Source organism: Xenopus tropicalis, chromosome 6 (assembly GCF_000004195.4).
Source record: "Xenopus tropicalis strain Nigerian chromosome 6, UCB_Xtro_10.0, whole genome shotgun sequence".
NCBI lineage: Eukaryota > Metazoa > Chordata > Amphibia > Anura > Pipidae > Xenopus > Xenopus tropicalis.
The window spans coordinates 129,018,665-129,043,505 of record NC_030682.2 but is presented as its reverse complement, the minus strand read 5'-3'; the positions used below and the strand labels follow the sequence as shown (position 1 = coordinate 129,043,505).

Here is a 24,841-nt window from a genome sequence, read left to right as displayed (position 1 = left end):
TTTCTTCTCCCAGCGAGTTATAACCATATACTATATAGTAGCAATTTACCTTTATTACAGTATAAAGTTTACAAAAACTCAAGTCCACACAACTCTGCAGTGTGAAATTAAATTCAGGTTTAACAAAGCGTTTAGGCAGTTGGAAAACAAATGTAAAACAGGTACGTGACATGCAAACACTGTCGGGAAGGGGGGCTTGCCTGAACTTTGGGTTTGTGCATAAATGGAAATTGAGACAATGTCACAGAGGCTTAAACCCAAACACTATAAAGACAGACACATTCTTGCATATTAGAGATGCAGCAAATCAAAAATGCTCAGGCAAACAAAATCCAAACCCTTAAAGGCTGTGACTTAAAAGTTCTGGACAAATTTGGAAAAAGATTTGCTTTGGTATTTGGGTGAATTTTTTGGTTAAAGATTTTAATCTGGCCAAAGCCAAAGTTAGGAATTTGGTGCATCTCTAGTGCATTGATATCATAGCAGCCAAAAAGAATCCAGTCCTCAGAGCCCAACAGTGTAGACTGCTACTCCCAAGGGAATCTGATAACTTGGCATAATAAACTAGAGGTCCACTGGCTATGATCGCTGGTTCCGCTACACCAGTGATCCCCAACCAGTGGCTCGGGAGCAACATTTTGCTCACCACCTCCTCTGAATTTGCTCCCAGTGGCCTCAAAGTAGGTGCCCGTTTTCAAATCTCTGGCTTGGAGGCAAGTTTTGGAAGCACAGAGACAGTTTTACTCCAAGCAAAGCCTTCTGCAGGCCAGCAGTCCACATGGGGCTACCAAATAGCCAATCACTGCCCTAATTTGGCATTCCCAAAGGAAAGAAAGGGCACCCAAGGCAAACCCTCTGCCCTCAACTGCCCAAGCACCCATTTCCCCCTGCCACCGGAAACAGCAGTAGACAGGAAAGGTAAGTGCCTAGCACCCCAGCCCCTTTGCAACCTAAGCCAATAATTCATGTACTTTGTCATTCCAAAATGAATACATATAAGGGGTGAAGACACATGCAAATTTTAAAAAAGTCAATCAGAACAAGAGAAAGGCAGGCAGACAAGATTAGCCCATGAATGGCCGCCTTAATATTGGCCATACATGCTACTATTATGATCTTTGCTGCAGCCACTGGTCACAGGAAAGATTGTTTGTTCATTCCACTACATTGAAAACTGAATTGTCAGATATGCAGGTAGAAACAGAAGAATTCTACCCCTATCTGATGATTCAGCACTAAATATTTGCCATCCAGCCCAATCAATGAGAGGACTGATATCCAAGGCCTTTACCAATATTGGTCACCTCTGCTACCATACATGTACTGATTATACATGTACTGATTATCAATATCGGTAAGTGTATGGCCATCTTAAGACTTGGTATAAGTTCAAGGAAAATAAATGAAAATGGACCCATTTGGTTACTCAATTTTCCTGTGCATCAGTGCCGTACACACAGAGAGTATTGGGCCCACACATCTCTCCTCAGTACTGGAGAATAATTTCTCAAATGTAGGGCTACATGTATACATTATGATTGGATAATAGAGATCATTGCAAGTGAGTAGATAAGGAGATATCACTTGGCTATAGCAGTAGGAAAAATAGAAAAATACCTGCAAGAGTTGGGTGGCTGTCGCTCTCTGCTCTGGATTTTTCACCAAACATTTCTTTACAAAATCTGTAAATTCATCTGACCAAAGCTCAGGTTTTCTGAATGTGGGTGGTGGATTTGTGGGGATCATGAAGATTGCCTGTATAAGAAAAAAAGAGATCTCATTATTAAAAAGCTAATAGTAAAGGGGCTCAGTAGGAAAGCCCTTTATAATTTCAGATTTATTTCACTTTGTAGAATTTAACTTCAACATCTGTATTTGTAGGCGATAAATACCAGTATTTTTTTGGGTTTGCACAAAGCGACCATCATTTCACAAAAGGCCCATTGCATAGGGCATAAAACCCTGGTGATACCCATAAATATCCTGATCCTGCTCATTAATACTTTTGTGTATAGCTTATTTTATAATTGCCCCCCCCCCCCCCCCCCCCCCAGAACAAATTAAAGTCCCATAGTATGAAAGGTTGAGAAGAGCAAATGTTCATAAAACAGACTATAAAGCAGTGTTTGTTTAAAACATGGCATAAAAAGATTAAGGGTTTCTTTCTACACCCAACTGTAAATTTCATAAGTATTTTCTAAAGATTTCTAAGCAACATAAACTCTTCTACTGCTGTCCTTGAAAGCGGCTATTTACTCTGACCTTTGATATGAGGAGCTCTCTCTTTATCTACTGATAATCTTAATTTAGATTTAACGGCAATTCAGTAGCTATCGAAATCCAAAACTTTAACCTTCTTTAATAGCTGCATTTATTATCTCTGCCCAAATACTGTATCTCATATGCACACAATAATGACAGGTTATAAAATATTCAGGCATTTTTTTGCCAGAGCACTAAACTATAAAGCACTAAAGCCTTCTGCACTTTGATTTTTCAGTCCATATACAGCAGCTCAGTAACTTATCACAGAAAGTATTATTCATTCTGCATGCCAATATCTGTCAAAGTGATAAGTATCTGACTGACATACTACAACTGAAAATCATGTCAGAGCAGTACAGGTATAGGATCCATTATCCGGAAACCTGTTATTCAGAAAGCTCCGAATTACAAGAAGGCCATCTCCCATAGACTCCATTATAAGCAAATAATTCACATTTTAATACATGATTTCCCTTTTCTCTGTAATAATAAAACAGTACCTGTACTTGATCCCAGCTAAGATATAATTACCCCTTATTGGGGGCAGAACAGCCCTATTGGGTTTATTTAATGGTTAAATGATTCCCTTTTCTCTGTAATAATAAAACAGTACCTGTACTTGATCCCAACTAAGAAATAATTACCCCTTATTGGAGGCAGAACAGCCCTATTGGGTTTATTTAATGGTTAAATGATTCCCTTTTCTCTGTAATAATAAAACAGTACCTGTACTTGATCCCAACTAAGATATAATTACCCCTTATTGGAGGCAGAACAGCCCTATTGGGTTTATTTAATGGTTAAATGATTCCCTTTTCTCTGTAATAATAAAACAGTACCTGTACTTGATCCCAACTAAGATATAATTACCCCTTATTGGGGGCAGAACAGCCCTATTGGGTTTATTTAATGGTTAAATGATTCCCTTTTCTCTGTAATAATAAAACAGTACCTGTACTTGATCCCAACTAAGATATAATTACCCCTTATTGGAGGCAGAACAGCCCTATTGGGTTTATTTAATGATTAAATGATTCCCCTTTCTCTGTAATAATAAAACAGTACCTGATCCCAGCTAAGATATAATTAATCCTATAGGGTTTATTTAATGTTTAAATATTTTTTTTAGTAGATATAGTATGAAGATCCAAATTATGGAAAACCTTAGGTCCCAAGCATTTTGGATAACAGGTCCTGTACCCATATTTATAATCCCCTTCCTCCTCATCAAAGAGGGTATTTACAGTAAAAGGGGAACCTTTAAAGTTTCTCTCACAGAAATAAGAGTTCCTAAACATAATCAATGAACAATTCTTGCTCTGGGTCTGAAGGAATTTCTCTTGCCCATTTGCCTCCAAAGAATCCGTCTCTCTAGTTCTAAGTGTTGTGCTGGAGTCAGCATTTTGATGGACAGCTAGCTATAATTGTTAAAGTACCAGTAAAACAAGAAAATAAAAGGGTTTGCATGCATTTAATTAAATCATTCTGTTATGTTATGGTAAAAATTGTGTTTGCTTCAGATCAGACTGAAGCATTTTTAGGCCAAAAAACACCTGCGCCTTTTATGTCAGGTAGTTTGTATGGTTCAATAGGAAGCACCATGGTCATAATGTAGTGGCACTCTCTTAGGAACTACACAATGAAAACCTCTCTTGTAAATTAAGACATTTGCACCTGATTATTTTTGGTGTTTGATAAACAGATACAAAATATTTTCACAATGGCTTTACTGGGCCTTTAAAAGGTTCACTCCATAAAAATAATGGAAACATGATTGGACTTAGTAGTGAATGATGAATGGACATCCGTTCTCCTCTTGTTGTTAAGTTTGCATATGAATAAAGTGATATTCCTGAAGTTTGGCGTATAAGCAAGCCTCAAGAGGAGGAAAACATTCCAGGTGTAAACATTCTACTTTATGACCTCAATGCAGAAGAGGGAAACTTACCACCTAACCGCAACTGTGTCAGTAAAATGTAACTACTGCATATATTTCTCTAGTCAGCAGTTTACATGGATAAAGGTAAGAAACAGAAGCTTATACAAAAGGGAGGAAGAACGACAAGTATAAAGTCCCCTCTGAGACCATAAAATGTTATCTTATCTCAGAAAGGAGTGGGAATGGAAGCAAAACAATGTTTGCAAAGATGAGGTTATAATTTGGGTAATGTCACATGGCGCTTTGGCCACTGCCTTCTGCCCCATCTGTAATAGGCATGGACAATGCCAATGAGGTGGATTTGGGGCCAAAAATGCATACTTTCTTGTTTTCCCACCAAACTTCCCCTCTTGTGTGCAGACAGGCAGATGCCAGTGCATACTAAAGAAGGGGTTATAAAGCAGCAGATAAGCAGTTTCCACCATGGAATCCATGGGTATCCTATTCACTGGCCAATATCAACATATGGGGCTTAAGAGAAGTTAAGTATTAAGACATTTGTCACGAAAGCTACTAAAATTGCCCTCCCTTTCAAACAAAACAGGCAATGTCTGCTTATATATTACATTATATTTAAGCTAACCAAATAGGTGAATGTCATCCCTAGCTAGCCCCATTTGATTCATTAAGAATTCTACTATTTTATTATGAATTTATATACAAACTAGGTTTAAACATAAACTTGCATTTCCAAAGTTAAACCTCCCAAATGGTTTACCACAAGGGTCACCTAAAAGAAGTCGAGAATGATGGAGACTACAACATGGAGCTGGTCATTGCTCCTCTAAAAACTAATAACAAAAGGGGAAATCATGTTTAGTGGCTAGCTCAGTTATTGCTATTATGCTTTATATAAAAAGTCTTCCCTTGAATGTAAACATATAACTCCTCATATAACTTTGTACAATTAAATCAGAGCAATAGCTAAGCTATTAGACTAATTTGAGGACCATGGCATGACCAGGGTCATGTAGTACACTGTACAAGGCTATACTAATAGTTGTAATGACGTGGCACGTGAATCACCTCTTTATCAAGAAGTAAAGCCTCAACAGACTATGTGGAAACATTTGCTTTAGCTATCTTGATTTGTATGATCTCGAGTTAAGTACTGAACAGCTTCATTTAAAAACAGGCTTTTGTTTAGAAACAGGCTTCTCACTAAAACTACTAATCGCAGCAATCAATCTGACAAGCACTGAGCTTATCAGGGAAAAGATGGCACTTAATGGTACTATGAGAAAACCCACCTTTGGATTTTGTAGTTTGAACAAAGCAGAAAAAACAAAAAGTTACCCTTTCACCTGCAGAGTGAAGTAAGGCTAATTAAATGATTGCCCTCCAAGGAGCACAATCAACCATCCCCAAAGGGGGCAATAGAGACCGTCTGCAGACTCAAGCAGGAGGTTTTACATCTTATCCCACAACTGATGATTTTATTTATTGTTAAGCATTACTTAAAATAGTTTTTTTCCCCCAAACCATGACAAATTAGCAACAGGGTGCACACACGGGATAAGGTAAAAGGGAAACTGGTTTAATATTCTCAAAGACATGAGCTAATGGCAAAACAAGTTCATTTTGGTGCATGGCAGTCACCAATGTGCAGCACATAAGTCATAAAGAAGTCTAGAATATGTGAGTGCCAGACATCTAAATCAGTCAATTTATTTCTTCATGACAATTGGATTCCTTTGGTGTGGCTGCCCAAGGCAGACAAGAAAGAAAGAAAATTAAAAAAAATTAAAAAAAAAAAAAAGAGCAGAGCTGAATCCTAACCCAACCTGGGATAAGACACATTCCTAAAGCAAATATATGGTCAATATATACAATTACAGAGAAGGTACAGTTATGGGACCTGTCTTCCATACTAAAAAAAAAAGTATTTAAATATGAAATAAACCCAATAGGATTATTTTGCCTCCAGTTAGGATTAATTATATCTTAGTTGGGATCAAGTACAAGGTACTGTTTTATTATTACAGAGAAAAGGGAATACAGATAAAACATCCCATAGCTATATTTAATAAAGGAAAAATAAAACCAAAATATATATCCTGATATAGGATAGATTCTCCTTTAGGGCTCTGGCACACAGGGAGATTAGTCGCCCGCGACAAATCTCCCTTTTGGCAGGCGACTAATCTCCCCAATTGCGAAAATATAAATCACCGGTGGGATGGCATACGCGGCGGCGTTGAAATCGCGGCGCTGCGTATGCCATCCCACTGGCGATTTGCATTTTCGCCGGTGGGATGGCAATTCGGGGGGGATAAGTCACCGGCAAAAAGTGAGATTTGCCAGAGCCCTTAAAAGGAAAACTACTTATACCAATACACAAAGCTGTTGTACAAAACATTCAGCAGCCTTATACAACACAACATATGGCTGGTGAATGCACCTCTATGCAATCTGCAATCTGTGCAGGCAACTTGCACCACCAAACTCATGTGCTTTACCCTGGTCTTGGAGAACCATATGATCTAAATAGCCAGAACCCAGAGGATATAAGTAAGGTGGGGCGGAATAACTTCTGGACACTGGTGACCATTCTAGTCACAGCGTTGAGATCAATATATTTCTAAAAAAACAAATGACCCATCATGATCGATATTAAGGGCTTTGACCTTCCTACTAGTAGCTACATTTATAGTAGTAGCCAGTAGTTTAACAACCATTAGCTTCTTACTGTGCATGTGTATCTTTTAATAAAAATGGTTCAAAGGTTTTAATGGGACCAATGACGCAATTTCAGTAATAAAGTAATCAAGTCAAAGACACAAAATAAAGACAACACAGTGTATGTTATGGAAACAGTGGTCACATGTAGCAACAAGGACAAGTAAATAATTAAGCAACCGTGCGTGATGATATTGATTTTGCTATCGTGAATTGATTAAGGAAGGCATTTATCTGCAAGTATACAGTCAACCCAGTCATTGTGAATCTTGCATTCTGTTTGCCGTACACTGCACTGTATTTACTACTGAATCCACAAACTGCACAAGGCAAAGGGTGCACAAAAGCACTGGTTTTACATAAACATTGGGGCTAGCAGGCATAGAAAGGAGAGAAAGGAGCAGCACTGCATTGCTTTGCCTTTGATAATGGAATAAAGCCTTGGCTTTATTGTTAACCACTGCGCAAGAACCCACCACTGACGTAAATAGATGCCTGGTCTGGACTAAATAGGTGGTCCAAGCATGGGCTTTGCATATACAGTACTTTAAAGAGAAAGGCCAAGCCCACAGATAATATCCTATAAGAAGAAAAAACCATAGGACCCAGTCTTATTATAATTTTAGTAAATATAATTTTCCATTTATGAAAAACTGGGCATTTAAATAAGTATCACTGAGCCAACTGAATAAAGTGCAAACTGAGCATGTGTATTGTCCAAGCAGCTCTTACACTACTTACTCCATCAGGCTGTTGGATGGGAAGGGGCAAGCAATAATGTAAGCCAAGGTATTGCTAAATCATTTTTAGAAATTCAGCAAGAAAAAGAAAATAAAAAGATGTCTAAACTGGTTTCTAACTACAGAACATAGAACAGGTAGTCTTCAGTTTTGCCTGTATCACTGAACATTTGCCATAGAGAGGCTAAGCAGATGCCCCAGACAGTATTGACACTGTCTGAACTTCCTCGCTAATAGATATAGTTATATCAGGAAATTGCCCTTCCAACCACCTTTGCCTAGCTAAGGGAAAATCATGATGCCACTTCCAAAAATTCCATACCACACGGAAATCCATAGAGAAAATAAAATATGAAGGTAAAGCATCAGTTTAACAAGCCTTGGTAGCAAAGTATATAGGATATATGAAAATATGGCTTTATAATAGGAGGTAAGGAGTACAGCTTACTTCATTTTTACATTGCGTTGTAATGAAGATGACTGTGTAAACTATTTCGTTGGTTTGCGGTCAAATTGTGCAAAAGCCATACAGTTACATACATTATTTCTGCGTTTGTTGAGAAAGAGCAACTGCCTCATTTTACTTTGCTTTATAGTTGCTAAAATAAAAGAAACACCTGATGTGAATGTAGACTTTGGCCACAATAAGTCCTTAAAGATAAGTAAAACCCAGCATTTTCACCCCCACCCACCTAGCTCCTCAGCCACAACACTCTTCTCCCATAGCATGGCCATAACTGCAGATATCTAAGGCTAAGCGATTGGACTAAAAGATAAAAATTTAAGTTTTACCTTCCATTAAACACTTTTTATTAAAAAAAAAAAAAAGGGGACTTTCTTGAGAGTTGGGACTACAGGTTCTAAAAATGTAATGGACTTAAAATAATCTGAATGCACACAAGACAAACTAGAGCCAGACTTTGCATTTTGGCCATGCACTGAGGCCACCTCAATATAATATTGTCAGATTTGTTTCATTACATGGAAAAAAATATCAACTAAATACACAAAACAAAAACATTGAGGAAATAACCTCATATAAAAGAATTTTATTTTTAAGCACAGATAAAAGGAAAAAGGAGGTATGACGCATGCTTCGTATCAATATCTTCAGTTTCTATTTATCAGACTCAAAATCTTTCCAACTTTCTCCTTTCCTGTATGAGACCAAAACTATGTCATGTTCTGTTTGTGTAACAATTACACTAATTCAATGCAGGTCATTCTGTTTTTACTGCGTCCATATGATATTTAGGAAGGTAAACACTAGCCAATTAGCTACAGAGAAGAATAAAAGAAAAGAAATGTATAACAGAGAAAGCTTGCCATTGGGGAGGTCACACACTGGCTACTTAACATCAACAGCTATACAATCCTATATAACCAATAAGATGATTTACCGGGGGACTACACAGAGTAAAGGTTAAAATAGAGGCAAGTTTACTCACACAGTCGAGGTTTTCTCTAGGTAGACCACATATATTCTTTGTGGCATTTTAATATTTAGCATATTACTTAACCAAATACTCATTAAATCTGTGGTTCAGAAACCATTCCATTCCCGAGGATGACTTAAAAAAAATAATAGTAAGGGTTAATATTTGTGGTGAATGTAGTGCATGAACATGTTGATTAACTGATAACCGGACCAAGTTAGGACGCCTTCCTAAGCACAAAAGTCCCTCTGTCTGATTAGCAAAGTCCCCTCTGTTTTCATTCTGAAGCCTTTACAGCCATAGACAATTAAGTGTTATTTTCCACTTAAGCCCCATTGAAAATTGCTAGGATTTCTTCCTCAGACACCAGTGCCAAAATTACTGCCAACACCACATAGAAAACCTGTTGTATATAACAAGCTATATATTTGCTTTGACTGGGAAAAAGGAAAAGAGAAAGATCAGGTGATAGAGGACCAAAAGGTTCAGAAAATTCTTAGGAACATGAAAAGCAATATTAGCTCTGTTTATGTCAAAGGTCACAAATGTCTCCTCTAGTAATACAATGGATTTACGCCTTACAGTCATAGCAGATGGTGTAGCTCCTATACAGGGTAAGTTACATTTACTACTAATGCAATTCAATACATCTGAGATGCCACTAAACAAAAGGTGCCTCAAAATGTTCTGTCTAATGTCCATATAAATTCACATTCTCCTATGAATGCAAGGAAATATGGATTAGGTAGATTTCTTGGTGAACATACCAAGCAATATTTATGCTTAAATTCTGCATGGTACAAGGTAATAGAAATGCTAAGCAGTGAGTGTATCATTATAGAATGAAAATCAGCACAGATAAATGATGCTTGTATGGACAGCTTACTTTAACTGAGAAAAAGGAAAAAAAAAAAAAAAGAGAATTAAACCATCAGTCCATAATTATTCTCATATTCAAAGCTGGATCACACCAGGCACTCACTAAGCACAAAGGGAACAATGTAACTTTGGGCCCATAAGACAACATTTCAGAAGTGCCAATTTTCTCATTATATAAAGTTGTAGGACTACGGTACCAGGGTCGTTGGAGTTAAAAGTCTCCATATTGAACCTACTACATCTAGGAATACAAAGTCCTTGGTCAGGCAGCTGGATTAAAGCCATTCAACTGTGGAAAGAGTCAGGCAAGAGCAGGTTCAATTCAGTGATCTTAATAAGCTTGGCAAGATTTTTTTGAGGTTCTTATTATGTAATCAGTGCTGGTATGATCCTGTGTGATAAAGTAGGCATGGGGCAAAAGTTAGATAAGTAACAAAAATTCATCATCATGACACTATTTACTATATATCAATTATCACATTGAGTGTGGGGATGCACCTCCAGTTTAAACAGTCAAAAGCAAAAATAAATAAAATAAGGTTTTCACATTCAGTTAATATACATGGGCACAAGTAGCACAAGGTAACATACAAACGTTGACCATCGTGGATCGGAAACCCACCTGAACCCACAGTAGAAACCCAACTTTGTGATCTGAACCTGAACAACCCATAATTAAACAGCGGATATTGGATATATCTGCATATTGCTAGTCACAAGGTTAGATAGGACTAAACCAAAACTATTAATTGTAAGATTATTAGACAGAAGGAGAACCAGTTGAAGATGACCATACACGGTTCAGTATATAAGCTGCCTACTTTAAAAGTAAGCAATCTGTATGTGGCAGGTTTCAAAACTGGTTGAAAAAATTGGTTGTCCATCAGGTGTTCACTGGCCTGCAAAATGATCCAATCATTGGCCAAAAGAGTAACAACAGAGTCAGTCCAATATGGCCCAGGGCATAGGTGGCCAAATTGCCAAATAAGTGGTTCTTAAGGTCTATGGCCACCTTAACAAACAGATGTATACATGACTGGCATGTCTCAAAAATGTCTTTATAAAATAATTCAATAACAACATATTGTAAAATACTTCATTTTCCCTTTTTGGCCGGCATCCTTCAAATCCCACAATTCGTTGCACATGTGATGTCAACAAGGAAAGAAACATCACAGTGCAATGCATTGTGGGTTATGTAGTTCCTGCATGCGGTCTGTAAGCTGTGGAAAAATTGTTACAATTTGTTACACGTGTTTTAGTCCCTCCTCCCCTGCCAGGATTTGAAATGATGCAGAAAGAGAAGAATTGTCTTTCAGCTGGATTTCAGCATATAAAATGGTATTTATACAGATTACAGTGATAGGGATATTAGGGGTTTCTGTGTTGGGTGGGGCTCTTTAGCAAATTTTGGTTTGAAAACCGGAGTTCCCCTTTAAATAATGATTTTTTTTTCCTGCGTATCACTGAAAATATTTAATTTTATTTGCTATAAACAAAATTGCACTTAATGCTACTGAACTAGTCTATTCATAAAAAAATGGGGAAAAAATAGCACAAAGTGCTAAAATTCTATTCGGTAAATCTCAGGGCCTGGCCACTGGAAAGGTGAGAAGAAAACCTTGCTCTGCAATGAATCCATTTGGATTAGTGTCAGGGGAAAGATCAGTGCTAATCTTGAGCCCTTCAGAGTATGCCATTAGGAGTTACTAACACCCCCCTGTGTGTATAAATGACCCAAAAAGGAAGTAAAACGTTCCAGAGTTTTCTTTGCCGAAGCCGGTTCCTTGCATCGCACAGTCACACTGGTAACATGGTATGGTTCAGAAAGGACACACGTTCATTGCAAACAGATGGCAGCCGCACATTTCCCTTGGTATTATCGGACAACTTTTCTTTCACTTTCATAACAAATTAGCCCAGTAGTTTCTCCTGCACCTGAAAAAAGTTATGGGATTGCAGGCCTCAAGGCAAGGCACACGGTGGCCAAACTTAAATGCGCACAGCTGTCATTCAGGGTTAGCCAGAAATCAGCCTCCGGCATGTAAAGCTTATTAGTCCTTAATTAGAATACATTTAGCTTACAAAAAAAAAAAAAAATCACGATAAATAGAAATGCCGAGAGCAAGCAGTACTTTAAAATTAAGATGTGAGATCATTAAAAAGCTGTCATAATCACAAGTTCATAAATAAAATACAGTTTGGCCCTGCTAAAAAAAATAGCAACTTCATGCTTATACATATAACATTTTGTAAATCACTAAAAACGTCATCACATAGATTTGCCACACTGTGCAGTAATCAGCCTTCAGCAATAAGGTTGCAAAATTCTCATAATATGCTTTAATCAAAATATTGTTTATACATAGTGTGCTAAGTGGGACCTTACTATTAACCGTCCCAGAAAATCCACGCTGGGAGTAACCTGCCTTCCACACTTCCAAGCTTGAATGACAATAGCCAAACTATTATGACCATTATATGTATGGCATCATTTAGCTATAATACTGTATGGCCAGCTAATGTGAGCAGACCTACTCTGGCCTTAAGGTGGCCACACATGGGCCGATTCTAGCTGCCTTTACACTGCCTGTGTCTGCCCGACCGACATCTAGCCTGAAATTGGCCTAGATCTTGATCGGGTAGGTTTGATTTTTCAGTCAGATAAGGACCACATCAGTTCGTTGATGCGGCCCCCTGAATTGGATGGTGCCTATACATGCCTTTCTAATTCCGTATGTGGGGATATTGGGAGAAGATTGGCTGGCTTGGCGACCTGGCCCCCTTTAGCAGACAGCCTGTCCAGCTTGTGTCTGGTTTTAGGATAGTCAAGGTGACAAAGGCAATAACTGTGCACTGGATTGCTCAGACTGCACTATAATGCACAATGCTTACAGAAAAAAACTGTATTGGTGCTTTAAAACTGTATGCCTTAAGGTGGCCATACACGTGTAGGGGCAGAAACAACGGCCATACCGGACCAATATCTGGCCTGAAATTGCCCAGATAACGATCGGGCAGGTTAAAAGATTCAGTCGGATCGGGGACCGCATCGGCTCGTAGATGCGGTCTCTGAACCGACTGTGCCATTGCCACAGTTAGAATTCGATTGTTTGGCCCCAGGGCATCTTTTACCTAGGATTGTCATCTGTCAATTATTACATTATTGTTTAGCCTTGCCTATGCCGTCCACTCTGCCCCCATTCTAGATGATCTGCTGTTAAAATTTGGCAAGCCACATTATGTGCAGGGATCGCTTCATATCAGGGCTGTGGAGTCGGAGGCAATTTTGGGTACCTGGAGTCGGAGCCAGCAAAAAATGAACCGACTCCGACTCCTACTAAATTTAAATGGGAATAAAAAAAAAAAAAAAAATAAAGTAAGTTTAAATGTCCCAATTCACAAACAGTGATAACTAATTACTTCTTTGCTATAAGAATAAAGCCCAATGCACGCAGTGCATAAACGAACATGTTGAGTGACCATGAAGCTTTTCATTTACTGTATGCTTCACTAAATGGGACGTAACGCACAGTTAAGGTGCGGCAGCTCCACTGCGTCGTGTTCCTCTGTTACAGGGAACACAATGCCCACTGTAAACCTAGCCTAACTCTCACTGATAACTAATAAATTTTTTGTGGCTGGATAGTAATAGCTGGCATAAAAATCAGGAACAGCAACTTTACCAGTTCAAAACAAACCACATTCTTTGGTAGTTTTAACTTAAATTACCAAAGAATGTGGTTTGTTTTGAACTGGTAAAGTTGCTGTTCCTGATTTTTATGCCAGCTATTACTATCCAGCCACTTGTTTAAAAAAAAAAAATAAAAATAAACAAAACCTTGTTGTTTTCATTGTGTTTGTCTTTTGCTTTAATTGGGCAATACAGTAGAGTGTTGGCTTCCTAGCCAGTAGTTCTGTGGTTAAATGACATGTATGTCTCCTTCCTTTCCTTCAATGAATGTATAAAATACATTAGCATATTAAAGACAGAGTAGTTCGGAGTCGTGGATTCGGAGTCGGAAGTATCAGAAACTGAGGAGTCAGAGTCGGAGAATTTATCTACCGACTCCACAGCCCTGCTTCATAGAATGTGTTTAACATGCAGCAATTGAAAGAAAAGTGAAGGATATTGTGGGGATATTGTTGTGCGCTTCATTGCTAACAAAGGAGATTTCTGCGACATCGACCAAAGGAGCAACAGGGTATCAGTAAAGGGCAGGTACAGATAAAGCCATAAAGATTTCAATAACAATGAAAAGTTATTGTTCAAAGTCCTAGTAGTGCTGGTAGCTTTACTGATTGTGTAGCAATCAGCCTGTGCAAATATTTATACCTACTACACAAGGGATAATTACATAATATCAGACAATGGCTTAAAAACGCATGCCGCACACAAACCATAGAAAACTTCCATACGGCTATTTAAGGGCAAAGACAGATGGGGCGTTTAGTCGCTGCAATTTTTTAAAACCCCAATAAAGGCAACGGAAACACAGTCGTGGTGACTAATCTCCATGCACAAGTATACAAGTTGCCGCATTCAAAATATACCGTGTCGGGACTAGTTGCCGTGACTTTTGCGGTGGGTGGTTAGTAACAGTGACTGGATTTTAAAAATCACGCTAACTAATCACATTCAGACAAAGTTTGTTGGTGGGGTTCCAGGGAGCACAGAAGAGCCACCTTTAGCCCCTAAATGTCTGTTGGGCACAAATACACCACTATTTGCTTCCAATTCATTGCAAGAGATAGCCGACATTCATTATTCATTATTATATTTGGATAGTGTACAGCAAGTGCTTATACAGGTATAGCACCTGTTATCCAGAATGCTCGGGACCTGGGGTTTTCTGGATAAGATATTATTCCATAATTTGGATCTCCATAACTCCATAAATCATCTAAGTATTAATTTAACCCAATAGGCTTGTTCTGCCTCCAATAAGGATTAAGTATATCCTAGCTGAGATCAAGTACAAGGTTCTGTTTTATTATAACAGAGAAAAAGAAAATGAATTTAAAAAATTTGAATTATTTGCTTATAATGGAATCTATGGGAGATGGTCTTTCTGTAATTTGGAACTTTCTGGATAACGGGTTTCCGGAAAAGGAATCCCATACCTGTATAGCATTATATTGGTTCGTCCATGATAAATCTAACAGGGTTAATATCAACTGCAACACGCATCAAGTTGTGGAAAATAGAAAAAAAACACAGCTGATTGAAAAAACTCTTTGGTCAGTTTTCTTCGTACCGCACAATTTTTCACGCGCTTACAGTGCATTAAAAATACACCCAAACCTCATGCTTGGGTCTGTGACCCTACACAGTAGTTATTCTGCATAATGGGCAAGTGATACACCTTTTATTTTATATAAACTTCTGCTCTAAATAAACATTACATGCAGAACAAATGATATCTCTGTTCTCCAATTTGGAATTGCATAGTAACTATACAGCCAGCTCCTGCAAAAGATACTGAAGATTCTACAGATGAACAGCATCGTCTTGGCAGCTTTTGAATCTGCCACCAGGTGGCAAGATCAGCTTCTACATGAGTACATATGGGGAAAGTAGCAAGATTAGATAAAAGCAACACAGAAGTGTAGAGATAATATTTTTTTTGTTGAGCGGCAGGCCTTAACTAGATATCCCCAACGAGTGGCTTGGGCACAACAGGTTTCTCACCGGGCCCTTGGATGTTGCTCCCAGTGGCCTCAAAGCAGCTGCTTATTTTTGAATACCTGTCTTAGAGGCAAGTTTGGAAGCAGACCACATGGGGCTACCAAACAGACAATTAAAGTCCTTATTTGGCATCTCCCAAAGAACTTTTTTTCATGCTTGTGTGGCTCACCAACACTTTCTATAGCAGAGTGTGGCTCATAAGTAAAAAAAAAAAAAAAAAAAGTTGAGGATCCCTGTGCTAAAATGGCCTAGAAGTATGTCACTGAATAAAAGCTACACTTTGCATACACAGCTACAGAATTTATGAGATAATATCAGTAATGTTTGGCGCCTAGAATTGTTCCGATAATGGATATTTTTGTAACGTAAAGTAAACAACTTGAGTAAAACATTTCAGTGTTTAAGAAAACCAATAAGAATTTTGTGCTGATCAATTCCTCCTTATCTCTAAGTCTGACACACATACAGCAGGTAGGCAAGTACATTTATTTTGCTGTTGTAACATAAGTGTAAAGCTGGCCATACACGTGGCGATCCGACGATGTTTCGTACGACCATCGGTCGCACGAAACATCGTCAGATCCGCCACACACCATTCAGGGCTGAATCGGCAGGTAAGGAGGTAGAAACAATAGGATTTCTACCTCCTTCTGCCGATTCAGCTCTGAAGGGAGAATTTTGGTCAGGCGCCTTCTATGGCGCCCGATCAAAATTTTCTAACCTGGCCGATCGACGAGCCGACCGATTTCAGCAGCTTCCTGCGACATCGGTCGGCTCGCTGACATACCATACACGCACCGATTATCGTACGAAACGAGGTTTCGTACGATAATATCGGTGCGTGTATGGCCACCTTAAGTGTAAGTGTAAGACTGTCGCATCAGAATGAGTAAGAAGACAAAATCTAGTGAATGAAAAATGTATTTAAAAAAAAATCTAATTAAATTTTAGTATGATGCTCTTTGTTTTTTTCATTACGTAAATTTTTTTCATCCAGAAAACAGAAGGCTTGGTGTTTTATGGAACAGGATATAAATAAGAGCAATAAATAAAAAAATAAAAATAAAATGAAGGCAACAATAATAATAATAATAATAATAATAATAATAATAATAATAATAAAGCTGTGCAGCTGACAACTTGATAGTGTTTTAATTTGTGTGAAGCCTTAGTTTGCAGAACAAATACCCTGTTAAAGCAGAGACACTCATTACATCACAATGCGGTTTTCCATTAAATATGATTGCAGCAATTTAAAAAGAAAAAATAAAAAAAAACACAAAAATGTCTCCCTTTTAATTTTAAAAGGTCACAAATATGAAATAATGATTACAGTACTATGGCCAAAACCCGAGTAAGGTAACCTTTCTATCCCAGTTCGATGCATGTGGATCCTGTTAGACTTCATTCCCAAAGAATTTGTTCTCAAAGGTCCCGTTTCACCATTTGTATCGACCAGCAAAGCTCATGGGAAAACTACAGTAATTTTGACACCCAACCCCAGGAAACCTGGAAGGGCAAGGGCTACACAAATATTAGGTTATGCTCACAGCTTTTGGCACAGGCACTTCCACCCTTCTAATGCAAGCAAATTAAGAAGGTATGAAATGTTGAAATTAAAAACAATCCCTAAAATATCTTTTTAAGGAAATGTTGTCAAATTCAACTACTGAATGAGCCATATGTCTTCTGAAATGATGGATTTATATGCTGATAAACTGAGGTTTTGGGACCTTTAAAATGTTTTTAAAACGGTTATGATTGACAATAAGGTACAATTCTAAAATTAAAAGTAAGCAATCAAGCTGTGGTTTTCATAATTACATCTCACAGTAAAATATACACTCCTAGTTATTCATTGTTTTTTTTAAATATTAGGAGCAATGACAAAAACGTACATATTCATTATATATTTGTGTATCTACATATAAAACATTTGTTCATGCAAATATCAGTTTAGGTAATCATAAATGTCAGTTTATTGTATTTATTTAATATACAGATTGCTAGATTTGTTTGAGGTTCCTTCAACTGATTATAGCTCTGAAGCTGGTTGCCAATGACAGAAGGTAGCAACATTACTTCCTGATCCTTAAAGAGATCACTCGCTCACTAGATTTAACTTTTAGTTTAGTCAGTTTTGGCTTGAACTAGAATCCACAAAATGTCATAATCAATAACAACTGTAACTGTATGGTATTGTATATACCAGTGTTTCTCTTTATTCTTATGTAACCCAAAATAAGACTTTGGATCTGCTTTGTGACCTAAGATTGGGAATTTATGACACCTTATTGTTTTATTACTATATTACCTACTGCACCAAGACATTTGCAGTTTGTAAGGGGGCTGTGGAGGCCTATAACCCATAAGTTTAGAATCCCTGGGGCATGCATTACTACTGTAGCAGTGTAAGACTTCATTGCTTTACCCATTGTTAAGGTATTATACATGTATGGGACCCCTTATATGAAAACCCATTATCCATACAGCTTAGAATTACTCATCCATTATAATCAAATAATTCTTACTTATGAAAATTATTTTCTTTATTTTCTTTTTCTCTGTATTAATAACAGTAGCATGTACTTGAACTTAGCTGCATAAATCCATATTGGTGGTGAAACAATCCTATTGGCAGACTTAAAAGGAGAAGGAAGAGATAAAAACTAAGCAAGCTTTATCAGAAAGGTTTATGTAAATACAACCATAAGCATTCACAGAAACACTACACTATCAGAGTCCTCTATCAAAAGAAACACAGGATTTCTTATCTTCTTTTTGTGTACACAAGTACTTTGCTATCAGACTTCCTCTCTCAGAAAAATCCTTCATTCCTGGGGCCTGAATCTACACAGATCTCTCCTCTCTCTCTCCTCTCTCACTTCTCCCCCCTCCCAAAAGACTGCATAAGAACTACCACCCCCCCCTCCCATCAGAATGTTTGATCTGAGCTACTAACCACTAGAGCTGCAGCAGGAAGCTACTGAAACCACGCTAAAATGGCAGCTGCTATATTATAACGAACAGAGGGAGCTTCCAGGGCTCTTTACTGGTACTATGGTAAAGCTTTCTACTGAATAAATATAGTGTTCTATCTTGCATTAATGTGGCGAATCTATTGGCAGTAAAAAGCCAAAATGACCTTCCTTCTTCTCCTTTATGGCAAATTAGAGCTCCTGGCTGGGGAACTCGGGTTCTTGGCACCCAGCTTTAAAAGGAGAAGGAAAGTCATTTTGGCATTTTACTGCCAATAGATTTGCCACATTAGAGCCACCTAAAATAATATATTTATTTTAAGATAGCAGCTGCCATTTTAGGTGGCTTCCTGCCTTCAGTCTATAGCGGTTATCGCTGAGATCACAAATTCCTAAGGGAGGGAGTTCTTAGCCTCCTGGTTGGAGGGGAGAGCAGGAGAGGGGAGAGAGGAGAGAACTGCACAGACCCGGGAATTAACACTGTTTCTGAAATAGAAAGTCAAACACTAGAACATCATGTTTACAAAAAAAAAAATCATGTGTTTCTTTTGATATAGAGGACAGCATTACTGTAAGTGCTTATGGCTGTATTTACATAGACCTTTCTGATAAAGCTTACTTAGTTTTTACCTTTCATTCTCCTTTAAGGGAGTGCAGCTTTCAGATACATATTGATGACAAATAGATAATCTATATGTTAGGAATACAGATATGGACGCTTTGCTATGTAATAGAGTATGGGGGAGGAAGCATGGAGGTGGGCAATGGTGGGCAATGGAAGGCAGTGGATGGGGGCTATGGGGAGTTAAGTTCTGCTTTAATCAAAGTAAATGCTCAAAGAGCAAAAAACACTTAATCCCTAAAGCTAAGTAACAAGTGAACATAAGTAAACATGTGAGAAAAAGAAACAAATTAAATTAAACAAATGTGAATAAACAAACTACCGTCCTATATTAAAAGTAGGAAACAGCAGAATAAGTACCCAGTATGTAGTGGAGGCTCGGGTATCCAAACCCTTCTAGGCAGATGATTAAGTGCACTAACGCACGAAACGCGTCAGGCGCTTGCTGTTTTTAACGTGAAGAAATAAAAACCATGTTTTAGCAGACCCTGGCAGTCCGGAGTGCTTGATGTCCCACTTCTTCCTTTAAAGGAACAGTAACACCAAAAAATGAAAGTGTTTTAAAGTAATTAAAATATAATGTACAGTTGCCCTGCGCTGGTAAACTGGTAAGTTTGCAACAGAAACGCTACTATAGTTTATATAAATGAGCTGCTATATCAACACAGGGGCAGCCATTGAAGCTGGGAAAAAGGAGAAAAGGCACAGGCACATAGCAGATAACAGATAAGCTTTGTAGAATATAATGGGGTTTTATCTGTTATCTGCTAAGTAACCTGTGCCTTTTCTCCTGTAAATGGCTGCCCCCGTGGCTTCACAGAAGCTTTATTATATAAACTGTAGTAGTCTGTAGTAGGAAAACACACCAGTTGTACCAGTACAGGGCAGCATTACATTATATAGTAATTACTTTTATACACTTTCATTTTTTGGTGTTACTGTCCCTTTAAGTTCTGCTTTACACTTGCACATAACCAGGCTTTTTCAACAGCAGGTTATGATTTTAATGTGTAAAATTACGTATCTTGGTGCAGTTTATGAAATTAAGTAGAAACCAAGTAGCAGAGACCACTCTCAGGACAGTGAATAGGTGGTTTTTAGTGAAGGCATGATTCCGCTGGATTCCCAGCCTCTCTCAAAGTTATAAACCTAAAGAATTGTATATATCAATCACAGAAACTTGGTTACCCAATGTAACAAATAGTATCTGCAAACATCACTTACTTAGTATAATACAAATACAAACCAGATGAGATCAGCTAGCAGAATCTGCTATACGACAGGGTTCCCTATAAATAGACACAGATACATATACTCAAAATCCGAAAAATCCGCTCAGAGGCTACTATTTAAAGATACAAGCAATTAAATTCTTCCTCACAAACATAAATCACTGTCAACTGAACTTAAAATATTGTCCTCATCTCTTAAGTAAATCATGTAGATAATAAAAATGTGCTAGAATTCCATAAAACACATCTTGTCATGATATTTGTCACTAATTTCTGTCAGGCTTCCACCAGAACTTTGTGAACTGTAAAAAGAAGGAACTCACTATATCAGAATATGGGAATAATTATGTTTTGTTAACAAGCAAGCATAAATCTATAAAACTCCCCAGAGACCCTTTACTTCACATTTTTGCTACTAGTTACTTTGAGTCACGCAGAATGTAGTCTTTGCGCTTTCTTTCCCCTCTTAAATTACAGCCGGTTTCCCACACAAGTGATTGCCATGGTGCAAGTATGGCAGTGACCCGAGGCATAAGGGGGCAATGCAAAACCAGATTCAACAGACAAGTATGCGGCGCCTTCCAATAGCAGAATTATGCCAAACCACTTGAACGTTGTGAAAGAAGTTAAGAAATTAAAATGAATCAGTAAGGATTATATTGCAGGCCAATAAAATACCACTGCTCTTGTAAAAGATGCCTTTATTAGGTTTTTAAGCTAAATTTTTCATGCTTCTTTATAGGACAGCATGGTAGGAATATTCTAGATCAACGTGGAAAATGGGAAAAACTGGTGAAATTTCAGGTTTTAGATAAATACTAAGTCAGCCTGAGGCACAAGCCATAGCTCTAAAATTTCTGATATCCGCTATACTTGTATTAAAGGGATTCTGTCATGATTTTTATGTTGTGCTTTTTATTTTAAATGACACTGTTTACATTTTGTTTAGTTGTAATATTGGTGTGTAGGCACCATCTCAGTGCATTGTGCCTGAGTCTGAGCTTTCAGAAGGAGCCAGCGCTACACATTAGAACTGCTTTCAGGTAACCTATTGTTTCTCCTACTCAGGGTCGGACTGGGGGGTGCAGGGCCCACCGGGGCTGGTGCCCCTGCCAGCCATGTCCCCTACCACCCCCCCAGGGGCCCCCCTAACCCACCCCCGACGTCCTCCCAGAGCACGTATAAATTGAACGCGTCAGGGTAGGAACGGTCAGTAGGGGGTGCGCCGACAAAGGTCTGGGCTGCCGGGGGGCCCACCGGGATTTTCCCCGGTGTCCGACCCAGTCCGACCCTGCTCCTACTCCCATGTAACTGGAGGAGTCCCAACCCAAACTTGGCTGCTATCTTGCTACCTTCCCATTGTTCTGCTGTTACCCATGACTGGGCTACAAGACCAAGAACTGTAAGCCCAGCAACAAATACAATTGAGCTGCCAAAGTCAAGGACAGATCATTTTCGCAGACCACATTTCTACCATTAACACCAAAACGCTTATTGTGTGATTAAATAGATGTGTGGTGGCACCTTTATATTTAGAAACTACTAACCATACCTGCACTTCTATGATAGGGGAAAAAGATACATGTTCATATGGCTCTTTATTGCCAGGTTTACATTTGGAGACCCAAAACTAAATTCTACAATCCCCAGTGATTGCTTTCAGGTGTTAAACATGTTCTTCTTCATTAAGATATTTCCACATTAAAAGACAATAATACTCTCATACATTCTAAGACAGTCCACAATATTTGCAGGAAAAAAGGATAAAGTTGAAGACCTACAATCCTAAACACATTACAAGTACAATCAACTTCTATCTCTAAGAAACAGAATCTTCATATCTTAAAGAACGGCCAAAACTCTAAACTGGGAAATGTTTAAGTCTTATATGAATATTAATGGCAAAGCAGTTTGTCTTCTCCTTTGATCTCAAAATACCATCCCTGATCATTGTTTGGGTTTCAATTTTATTTTGTCCAGGCATTACTTGTACAATATTACAGTGGCCTTGGTAGGTCCCAGGTCATCTGTTTTTGGTGAGGCTCTGTAGCACAGATACTCTGTATTTTATAGTAACCTGGGCAGATAGTCTGTTTGCAGCAGAGTTATCTTTTCATAGAACAAAGCTGACCAGACACAGGAATATTTGACAAAGTTAACAAACAAAGCTTTGTAAAATGGTATGGCGAGCCAAATCAGAGTAACCTAACCTGTGAGCCCTTGGGAACAGAAACATGGCACTTGAGGGTATGTAGATAATCAGCCACATGTAGTCCTTCGCAAATAGGATTTTCTAGCCTGCTCCACACACTGCCGACTGTCCCTTAATCAGCAGTCAAATATGTGCATGTAAGGCGAGATTCGTTAAAGGAGACACATCCTATAAAAATTAAGAATGTACCAGCGAATTATACTCCTCTAAATATAGAAGGATTGTGCTTAAAAAAGTTGTGTTTCAGGCTGATTTATTGAGAAATTCCACCAAAACTTCACTATTCCCGCCCATCTGTTCCACTTCTGCTGGCCGAATTCTCTGGATGAGCTGGGGAGCCGCCGGCTCTCAGTACTCTGCACTGTTGGATAGGAACCAATCAGCAGCTAGGCTGACCTGATAGGGAACTGAAGCCTGTCTGTGCTTGTGTGACTGTAGGGCTGTGATTGGCTCTCCCACTCCTACTGTGCTTCTGGCAGGGACCATTAGGACACACCTACTCTTCATTTCAAACATGGTCAGAGGAGAGAGAGGATCTATAGGGAGCTCCAATAAAGGGGCCATTTTTACAGATAGGATTAATGTTTAGCCCAAAGAGAAACCAGCACCGTATATTATTCATAATTGCCTACAAAATTAGGGGTTTAACCCATTTATCCAATGTGTCTCTTTTAATAGGTTACTTAACATAATATATCTGTTGGTTAAGTATTCATTCTAGGGGTATAGTTTTCCTTTAATAGTCCATAATAGAGCTTATTAATTTGTTACTAAATACACAGTAGCATGAAGAAAAAGAACAACCCTATACAAATGTAAGAGGTCTTCTACAAGGCCTCTCCTAACTACAACTATAACATTACCAACACTCTTACCCAGTTGCCCCAAACTATGGGGCTGCACCCCCTGAAGGAGCTTGGAGCAGTAATAAATGGGCTTACCCTGAAGGCCGTTAGGGTAAGAATTGGGGAGGATGACCATTTGCTCTCCTAAAAAAAAAAGATCTGAAAGGCTAGCTTGAAGGTCAGTTAGGGTGAGATTTTGGGTGAAACTATGACCAAATAAATGATGCCCACTAATTTTCTATATCTGCTTATTTAAAAAAAAAAAAAGACTTGATAGGCTCATTAGAGAAGCTACCAAGAGGCCAAATGGCAGCAACAAGCTTTTTGTAGCAACCTGGTGAAAAATTTAATCAAAAACGTAAAAAATTAAATACAAAAAACAAAGCAAAACATTAATACTGATTTAACTCCAATATGGTTTCTCACAGTGTCTATAAAGCCCATAACAATTATAACATAAGTGGTTGCAGAAAGCCTAGAGAAACAATATGTCCTCTGAATAAAATAGTCACTAGCTATATATTAAATATTCTAAAGCATGATCTTAAAATTGGGGTTCACCAAACAGTCTCTTGGAGGTTTAAGCAGTAATACAAATAAATAATAAGCTGCTACAAACTCTCAACTCCAACTATGTAAAACTAACATAGACCAATGCCCATTGATGAATAGCTGATAAAGGGTCTTAACAACAATCATGCTCCTTAACAAGTACTTCAAAAGAAGACAGCCAGCAGCTAGAATTTATTTTGAATATATAAAACTCTGATTACACATATTGCACCCCCTAAAATGCATGCATACAGTTTCAGAAACTGAAGAACATTCTATATTTACATTCACTGAAGACTATTTAATAGGCATACACAAACAGTTCAGGGATGGAATATTGTTTAATTTCAGAGTCTTGGCGTTCCCAACAGTGGTGACAGTAAATACTATACTATCATTAATACAAATTAATGAACAAGAATGTGCTGGAAATTCTACTTTTAATCATGCTTTGTAGCCTGTTACCTGCCTTGAAGATCTGTTTTTGTAGAATTAAACAAACTGACAGTGTTTAAAATTCACATATCCTGTAAAAAGAAAATACACGCTTTGTTCGCATCTTACATTTGCATCACTGTGCCCATTTCAAATAAATTTGTTTAACTTTAAAATGATCTGAAAACTCACTTTAAATACAGAACTACGCAACACCATCTGTGAAAGAATGAAAGAAGGCAGCCACAGTCATTTCTTTCCATTCAATTCCTTTCAAATTTCAGGGTGGTCTCCTACCCATTTTGATAGCACTCTTGTTGCCAGGGGAATTAAATGGA

At 38.2% G+C, this 24,841-nt stretch overlaps 1 protein-coding gene across 1 annotated transcript in view; it reads right to left on the bottom strand.

Moving 5' to 3' along the window:
- The window catches only part of stk3 (serine/threonine kinase 3), a 161,717-nt gene that overhangs the window by 98,344 nt on the left and 38,532 nt on the right, over positions 1-24,841 (bottom strand). The window contains 1 exon segment of the mRNA NM_001097196.1: positions 1,618-1,755. Within this exon segment, the coding sequence (NP_001090665.1) occupies positions 1,618-1,755 (138 nt within the window).